Consider the following 9476-nt stretch of genomic DNA (forward strand, 5'->3'; position numbering starts at 1 on the left):
ATCCAGACTTAACGGAGTAGGGACTAAGTAAAGAATTTAAGACAGGTGTAGTATTTGCAATGACTAAAATGAAAAAAAAATATGTATTTCAAATAAGCAATGGAGACCTCAAACTTTTGCTAGAGAGAAACAAGTGTCCACTGAAATACAGTGCAGCCTAATTATGATCCACCCAAAAGGGAAGACACATTCATGTCCTGGAACATTCCTCACTACTACACTCAGGACTGGTTTCTTAAATCAATTATGACCAAACTTGTAGGCTCCATTTCTGTTCTGAAAAACAGCAGCGAGTGACACTGAGGACTGTTTAACAAGTATTTCCTACTAAAATTCCCTGAAGATCTCTCACTCTGAGAAATTAATCATAGAAAGATTAGAAAAGGACTTAGTTTGGAGACAGCTCTCTGTGCCCATGGAACCACGAGTCTCTGCAAAGATTGCACCTAGAGCAGAACCAGGTGTTTCTTAGAGTCTCTGGGGAAGGTTTAGACAGAGAAGGTTGCAGTGACAGAAGACAAGCAAAACAACACCAAAACCAATGCAACTCACTGAGACACTAGAATATCTAGAGAGAGTGAGTCAAAAGACATGAATAAAGAGCAAGGGTGCAACTAGCTGAGCCAGAAGTGAGTTACTAGAAATTCATGAACTGACAAGGAATAAGGAAAAACCAGCATACTGGGTACCAAGACACATAGCATCAAAATGCACACAGTTCTTTGCACAGACTCTCAAGAGTCTCTGTAAAATAAGCAAAAAGTCAATGTGAAAAGAAAGGGGGGACAAAAGCAGCCTACAATGAGAGATTTTTTTGTCCTCAGGGACACACCCTACCAGGAGGTGTGTACCTGTTACACAACACATACACCCACGCATGAAGATCAAATCCTCAAGAGAAAAACACCATTAAACTTATCAAACTACTATGACAAGTGATAATATATCTAATTAATTACTCTATGCCTTGATCCTCTCAGCTGCCCTGGACAAGTAAGTGCAGGGAACTTCATAACACAGAACAACTTCTTGACAGCTGAGGAATTCCATATGTGGATTCAGCTCACAGAGGGAAATACATCAGTATGTCTGCACAGTACTTTAAGTAAGGGAAGTTAAGATTGGGGTGAGCACTGCTGCACACTGGGACTGATCTTAGATCTATTCTGAGATCCAGCCACTTGACTCATTTCAGACAGGTGATTTCTGGCAAAATAGGCTGCACTACTCTGAACTCAGCACAGTACACTACTCCCTGAGGAAGTCACGAGAACATAGAAGTAGTGTAACTTCTACAGTCAGTTATACCTGAAAGAACATAAGGTGAACCGAGTTCATCCTGCTAAACAAACCAGCTGTCAGAAGAAGGGTTGAAGCACAGCTCCCTCACCGTTAACATTGGCACAATCCTTCCGCAGGAACTCCAGTGCATGAGGGTGGTCGTGCTCCACAGACTGAGATACATCAATGATGTACACGTCCCCACCATGGTACCTGCAAGGAAATCCCACACAGAGCTACACCAACCCCATCACATTACTGAGGGGCAGGGAACAAAGCATGCTTCAAACTTCAGAACCAGCAAAAAAAAATCTTAACTTCCTTCTCCAGCACACACCTTGTATGTTAGCACCAGGGTGGCTTTTTTCACTCAATCCCTACCCTCCCCTACCCAAGTTGTATAACTGAACTTTTTAAAAAAATTGTCTCCTCATGAACAAAAAAAAAAAGCAGAGAGAAAAAGAAAAATCAAGAAAAAAGTTATAAAAATGATACCTTACTAATTTTTGCCTGAGTTGACAGGTTTTTTTCTCTTTGTGAGGGGGTTTTGTGATGTGGGTTTGTTGTGTGTTTGGGTTTTTTTTGGTTGGTTGGTTGGTGTTGGGGTCCCTCCCCCTGCCATGTGGTCCTGGGAGAGGGGCCCTGGGGGACAGACACGGGGTTTCCCTGCCCCTGGTCAGCCTCGTTCCCCCTTGGTTGTTTTGTGTTCCCCTGCGTGGGCAAGGACCCTCGGGTCCTGTGATTGCTGCAGTTCCTGGGCAGATCCCGGCCATGTGGCTGGAGAAATAAACATCTCTGAAACATCTAGCAAGAATTGGTCCATAGATATTTCTTTCCCACGGGCCTCCTTGTCTGATACACGTGTTGCAGTGCTCCCACTGTAACAGGTTGGGTTTTTTGTATTTGTGGCTGTTTTTTGTTTGTTTGCCTGTTGGGTTTATTTCACAGAGAAAGCTCAGATCTGGATTAAAAGCTACATAATTAATTAGGTAAGTTACGAAACCCAGTAATGACAAGGACCCCACCCTCCCTGAAAGGTACATCAGTACTCTCACACAGAGGTTGCCAGTGCATACATTTTAGATGTCACAACTCAGAGCAAGGATTGAAAACATACAGCATATTAAATTCACTGAGATCTGCGTGAACAAGTCTGGCATCTTGGTACATTCTTCTCATGTACTGGATGATCTGTAGGTAGAGCTCCCGGACTTTGGAGTCAGATAACTGAGCATTCTTCAGCAGAGGAGCAGGCCTTAAAATTACAGAAAAAGTAACAAAAAGTAAATACTTTTTCCTTCTTCATACCAGCCGCAAATGCTTTAATTGCTGCGCCAGATCCTTTCACTCCCTGAGTATGTCAGGCAAGTCAGCCTGAGCAACCAAATGCAAGGAGCCAGCAGGAAGGGCAGCAAAACTTTGCTACACACTTGCCAAAGATTATGGAGCTCTATTCCCAAGCGGAGCTAATTTGGACCATGCTACATTAATATTGCTAACTACAAACCAATGACCTATCTTCATGTATGATTAGCAAGCCTTTCCAGCATTCACCTCTGGTTAAGCCACTTTATGAATTAATTTTGCACACAACTGAGGCTTCAAAATCACACAGATTGCCTGCGGTAGTAGCTGACAAATGTCTGGGACCATTCCACAGGTCACAGGCAGATGTTAACTTTACAGGCCTAAAGTAACTGTAGGTAAATTCAGAGGGTTGGTTTGTTTGGTTTTAATAAATCTTTGGGAAAAAGCTATTACTAAATTAAAAAAACCCCAACCAAACAAAAAAATTTATTTTCTAAGGATACTTACCTATCACCTTTACCAATAAAGCCCATGACAAGCACATGACTCCTTAGCATAATTGGCTCTGGGCAAGGTATCTGGGCCGTATTCAACCTGAAACACAGGAACAAAGCCACAAAAAAAATAAAACCAAACTCTGTTTGCTTTGCACTAGTGCATAGAGGAGCTCTGTAGCTTTGAACATAATACACAGTGAGAACTCAGGAAATGCACACAAAAAGCCACAACCATTCTGACCCTTTTCTAAGCATTCCTGTGTCAAAGAACCTTTACACAGTTCAGGTTAATCCTAGATTAACCTATATCACACAGCGTGCTGCTGCTCAGCAGCAGCTATTTCCAGTTTTTCCTTGCTGTTCAGTCATGTCAGACAGAGTTCAGACACTGAAGAGCTTAGAGCACTAGCAGCAAAACAAAAGAAGATCTTTATTCTTCCTTCCCCTTTTGTCCCTCTCCCATCATGAAGCTTAAGACACTTTTCTGAGCACTCCAGAGACCCTAAAGGGTAGTGATAGCCACAGTCTAGCAATGAGTACCTCCTATAAATGTGAAACTTTCGGTAACCTCTGTATGATGAAATAAAAACTGGAAAAATCACCTTATTAAATTCCTCATTTCTTTTTCGGCCCACGTCTTCACCATTTTTCTTGGGTTGCCTTTGCAGTATCCATGACGAAATCTTTAAGTAAAGAAACAAAAGATAACAGGGACTCCTAGCCTATCAATGCAGCATGAGCACCAGTGATTTTAACACCTTTCAAAACAATCCCTCTTCCCCAGTAAAATCAGGCAGAAGTCAAACTCACCTGAATTCACCACTCACATACTTATCCCGATCTTTAAACATCAGAATAGAGGTTTTGTAAATCTTTATTGCTCTGTTCTCTCCATTTGCAGTACTGGCATGATATACATTGGCCTATCAGATTAAAAAGGGAAGAAATAACATTAAGGACAAGCCCTTTAAAGTGACATAATCTTCTCTCTTCTTCTCATTCTGACACCTGGAAAAGATCTGATCTCACCCCAGCCTGTGCATGGCACCCAGCTGAAGGAGACTGCACACAAGGCAATCCTTTTTCCATGAAAGACAGCTTACAGGAAGTACGTAAGATGGGGCAGGGGTGCAACAATGGCCACAGAATAAAATCAACATTGCACAGGAAAATTCTGCCTCATCCACACTTGGGAGACTGAAACAAGCCCTTGTGTGAAGGGTTAACTTGAGCCTGTGCACTATTCAGGCCCTAAAGCATGGACCAAATGTCTCACATTTCTGCCTCTACACAGGGGGGAAGTCTGTCTTTAATCAGAATTCCCTGGGTTTGTATGTTTTTTCAGGCACTATTTAATACTGTGGCCATACATAACTTTGCCAAAACTTTTGGTTGAAAGTTGCAATTAACAACATCCACTAATTTAAGATAATATTAAAGCATTCTTAGAGATCTTCCATACTTGGGAAACTTGGTTTCCCTTAACGTAAATAAATTTTTTCTTAAGATAACTTCCTACCAATCAAGCAACACAAAAACGTAGAACTAAACCCTAGTATTACACTACATCTTCTGAGCACCATAAACTTCCACCCAGCCTGCTGAAAAAAAAATCCTACTACATTATTTGCAATAAAACTTACTTCTTTCCCCGTGCTGATGCAGCCATTGATTTCTGATATGATACCTCTAGAGAGCATCTTGAACAGAATGATTCGGGTCCTTGGATCCAACACCTCAAATTTAACACAGAAAACTCAGCAGAGGACAAAACCTAGTAATAGTGTCCAGTCTTGGTATCATATTAAAGAGCCCTTGGCATCAGACTATTCTCAAGGATCGAATAATAATCTGAACAGCAACTACTCAGAATTTTGCCATGAATCTAGAATGATACTTCACTCTTTCTTCCAAAATTACTAATTTTTTTTCTTTCTTTTAAACTAAGCATATGTTGTTGAGCTAACCCTAGAAGAGACAAAGAAAACATTTTCCACTCATAGTTGCATTTAATGTTTTAAAATAAGATTTTTCTTGGGATATGGATACCATAACTGAAATAGAACAGCCATGTGGGCTTGGACCAGTAATAGTTCAGTCTTGTTAAAAAAGAAAAAAAAAGAAAATGGAAAACCCAGCATTTTTTCTTGTTCTTTGGAATAAAAGCTTAAGATGGAATTCTGCATTGCACACATGAACAAATCACAATGTTAAAGACAAAAATGAGCTCTAAAATGTTTATGGAACCAAAGCTAACCTTCAAATATGAAAGAAAGAAAGAAACAACAGGTCTCTTCAGGATAACGTGGGAATCAGAATCCCAAAACTCTGTTCCTGCTCTGTTTTATCATTGATTCCAAAATTCTACAGTATTTGCTCTGGTCAAAAGAAAACTTTGATGAACAAAGGACTTACCTGTTCTACTGTTGCTCTGTCTGACTTGTCTTTGACTCGGTACCTAGCAGAAGTGAAAATAAAATGTTACAATCCCACATATGAGCTCGGTACTTTGACAGCATTTGACAAACTGCGACATTCTGTGTCAGATGACAGCCTCAAGAAGTAAGGCTTTCAGTTCATACAGAAGCAAAGGTTTCTCCTGCAGCACAGGGATGGAAAGGAAAAAAACCAACAAACCACCACCATAAACATCAGAGCCCATCACTTTTGTAGATTATCTTCTTGCCTCTTCTGAATTATGCTCATTCAGGAGGAAACTGTATCTGTCTTTACAACTTAGGGCTATAAGCTGCAGGTCAAAAAAAAAATTCTTAAGAAGAAATACTTTTCCCTCACCAAATCATCAGGAGGACCCTTTAAAAGGCCTCCAATACCTTTTTAGCTCAGCTGCTTAAGGATTTCTGTTTAGAAAAAAAGAGTATCAAAGGGTCTGTTCTAGGGGAATGACACCATCACTTCTGTCTTACTATATTACACCAACACAATCAGATGTGCTACCAGTGACAGAAGAAGCAACTTTGGATGGTCTTTTGAAGACCAAAGGGCAAACTGCATGTAGACTGCTTCTAAACCTCATTTTTCTTAACAAACTTATTCAAACAAAGAAATAAGAACAACGCTTCTGGGTTCAAAGTATTTCAGTGAAAATAGAACCAAAAGTAATACTTACATGTCTGCTTCCTTCTGTCTAGACTTTTCTGTGACTCTGTTTATAACGGAGTCATCAAAATTTAGCTTATCTGAAAAACACGTAAGAAGAAATGAAAAAAACCCCAAAACCCAAAGAAGTTTCCTACACACCAGGGTTAACCTAGCGCTTCACTCAGTTTACATTTCAAGGTAGGACTGTAAGGTAACAACACAGATGAGTGAGACAGTTCCAAGGACTTGGAAATGTGATGCCAGTAATGCCTTTTGGATAACATCTCTCCATTTAATTTGTCTGTTCTTCTCTTATAACAGTCAAATGCCACTTTTCTTAACACAATAAGCAACAGCCTCCCAGATTCTCTCCAACAATGCATTTAAATGGTGTTTGATTAAAGGCTAAATGTATAAAAGCTGCTGTATTTGGCTACAAATACCAGCAACCTTCATTCTAGCACCACTTTGCTATAAAGAAAAACACAACCTCTGATTGCTACCTTGACAAAAGGTGCCAATCACAGCTACTCCTAGTCCTGACAGGCTTTGCTGAGCAGCCATTTCCATCTCAGGGTAAAAATCAAACCACACCAGCTGGGACAGCAGCCTCTTCACTTTGCACAGGAACTCTGCCCCTGGGAGAGAACTGCTGCATAATGTACCCCCAAATACTACAGGAGACTGCAGTCGTCTAGAAAATCGTAGCAGCTGTGGGAATGACCAACATCACAACAGAGAGTTGGTACCCTCCATCCAACCAAACATCTTGTTTCTACAGAGAATCTCGGGAACAAAGACTTCATGTTGTCTGGAGAAGTCAAGGGGAAAGAAAAAACCCCAACCAACCAGCCATGTGGTTCTGAAGGTGGAGAGAGAGGGGTATGACAGCCAGTTTGTGGAGACTAAAGGCAACTTCAAGTACACAAAAGCCATTTTTAACCTCTCTGGCAATGGTTAGCTCACCCATTCCAGTGAGTTCTGGCTTAACATAAATGCAATTAGTCTGAGAATGACACAGAGTAGTAACTGTTTCAGTAACAGATGACAATGCAATTATACTCACCTAAATTAATTTTGTGTTCAAATTTTCTTAAAACCTTGCCTGCAGGGGTTGACAGTTTTGCTGAAGAGCAATTAGGGGTCTGTCTATTTGCCTGAAACAAAGGATTTACTAACATAAGTCACCTTCTGTACACAGCCCTTTGAAATTCAGACCATATAAGTGGAAAAGTCATCTCAAGTGCCTATGCCTAAAGCTATGAGAAGAAAACCACATGGGGTAAGGAAACAAGTATGGATTAACACCAGATTTTACTTAAATCAAGAAAAAAAAATACAGGTAACACATCAGTTAAAATTCTAAAAGTGCTCCAAAACAGGGTTACTTTTAGTCTAGAAACCTACAAGTCTCTCATACAGCACTTTTTTTGTCTGTAAAAGGAAGAGAACAGAAGACAGAAACAAAACAAGAGAAAAAAATGCAGAGGTAATGAACAGAGAAAACTTTCCAAGATTCTATCTTTTCCTACATGTAGTCTTCTCCAAACACAACTAACACCTGAACATGATTTCACCATCATTGAACAGCATAAACCTCTAAATAAAGGCAAGAATATACCACCCAGGATAAGCACTGCCAGACATGCTATGCTATGATCAGCACCACTCTGATTTATCTCAACTGTTCTGCTAAGTTGGTATCAATAAGAAAAATGAGGTTTTGAATCTCTAGTGTCCAAGCTGATGTGAGAACTAGCATCCTTCTTACCTTCACATGTGCTTTTCATTATGCACAATGCCAGAGTTTCTGTGCCAACACCATACACTCTAAATTAACTCACTTCTAGCACCTCCCTCCATTTCCTATGCTTGTTTTTTTTCTTTACCTGCTTCACTATTAAGTCAAAAATAGAACCAGTTTCACCCTGGATATGACTAGCAGATAGTCTTAAAATTAAATAGAAAGCCTGGGGAAGATGGTCAAAAACACAGAGGACAAATACCAAAAAGAAAGGAACATCTGAAGAGATCAGGTTGAGCAAAGAAAGAAAAGCTGAGAAAGGTAAGGAACAGAAGGAAACTGCAGTGACAAAGAGAATCCAGCAACAGGGTTTGAGACAATAAAATCAAATGGACCTCTGGCTACAACATACATACACATATGGCATGTCAGAGGAACAGACTCAAAGGGAGAGGATTCTCTCAAGGAAAAAAGTCTGCTTGCATTTATCCTCAATGTGACACTAAAATGAACAAAGCCTTCAGGTCAACCCCATTAGCTCTTGGGCACCCTCAAGGCTCACAGAATAGCCTTCAACATACCTGTGGATTGCACCCACCAGCAGCACTGTGGCGCTTCGTGAGTCTTCCCACTTCATCATCCCAGTCCCAGTCTTCATCTTCTTCTTCATCATCGTTGTCATTGTCACCATCTCCTTCCTCAGCGTTAACTTCTTCACATGTGCATAACCGGCAGCTCTCAGGGACCCCACCCTCTTTACATGTCTCTGTGTCTTCTGCAGATTCACTTAAAAGAAACACAGATGTCTCTGTAACTAAAAATGATTGTTACAGTCACCAAAAATACATTTAGCCTCACAAATGACTTCACATTTTCACTCGTGTTTTAATTCACTTCATCCAGTTCTAAGGCCCTCTATTCAGCGAGGACATTGAGAAGCTGGAGCAGGTCCAGAGCAGGGCAATGAAGCTGTTGAAGGGTCTGGAGCACAAGTCCTATGAGGAGCAGCTGAGGGAGCTGGGGTTGTTTAGCCTGGAGAAAAGGAGGCTCAGGGGAGACCTTATCACTCTCTACAACTCCCTGAAAAGAGGCTGTAGCCACGTGGGGGTCAGTCTCCTCTCCCAGCCAACAAGTGACAGGACAGGAGGACATGTCCTAAAGTTGCAAAGTTGCACCAGGGGAAGTTTAGGCTGGAATTTGGAAGAATTTCTTCACAGAAAAGGTGATTAGACATTGGAATGGGCTGCCCAGGGAGGTAGTGGAGTCACCGTCCCTGGAGGTTTCTAAGGAAAGACTGGACGTGGTACTTAGTGCCATGGTCTGGTTGGCACCGTGGTGTTGGGTCACAGCTCGGACTCGATGATCTCAGAGATCCTTTCCAACCTAGCTGGTGCTATAATTCTCTCATGTCAGTAGCGAGTCACGGTTTTCTGCCAGGACAATTATGTCCCAAAGCAGCACACCTAACGGAAAAGGGAAGCCGAGAAACACACGCAGCCTTTTCTCTCACCTTCTCCTGTCACTGGGCAGCACCACCCGCTCTC

The 9476-nt window shown here is 41.2% G+C and overlaps 1 protein-coding gene across 3 annotated transcripts in view; it reads right to left on the reverse strand.

The window, feature by feature from the left end:
- The window catches only part of RIOK1 (RIO kinase 1), a 23197-nt gene extending 14485 nt beyond the window's left edge, over positions 1-8712 (reverse strand). For all 3 annotated transcript variants that reach the window (XM_017746918.1, XM_017746917.1, XM_008643445.2), the window contains exons 1-10: positions 8514-8712; positions 7255-7345; positions 6217-6286; positions 5502-5544; positions 4730-4822; positions 3897-4009; positions 3689-3769; positions 3097-3183; positions 2399-2536; positions 1391-1494 (exon numbers count right to left, since the gene is read on the reverse strand). In XM_017746918.1, the coding sequence (XP_017602407.1) occupies positions 1391-1494; positions 2399-2536; positions 3097-3183; positions 3689-3769; positions 3897-4009; positions 4730-4822; positions 5502-5544; positions 6217-6218 (661 nt within the window). In that variant the 5' untranslated portion in view covers positions 6219-6286; positions 7255-7345; positions 8514-8712. The remainder of the gene's footprint in view (positions 1-1390; positions 1495-2398; positions 2537-3096; positions 3184-3688; positions 3770-3896; positions 4010-4729; positions 4823-5501; positions 5545-6216; positions 6287-7254; positions 7346-8513) is intronic.
- Positions 8713-9476: the final 764 nt, after the last annotated feature.

Source organism: Corvus brachyrhynchos, unplaced genomic scaffold (genome assembly GCF_000691975.1).
Source record: "Corvus brachyrhynchos isolate BGI_N302 unplaced genomic scaffold, ASM69197v1 scaffold100, whole genome shotgun sequence".
Lineage (NCBI taxonomy): Eukaryota > Metazoa > Chordata > Aves > Passeriformes > Corvidae > Corvus > Corvus brachyrhynchos.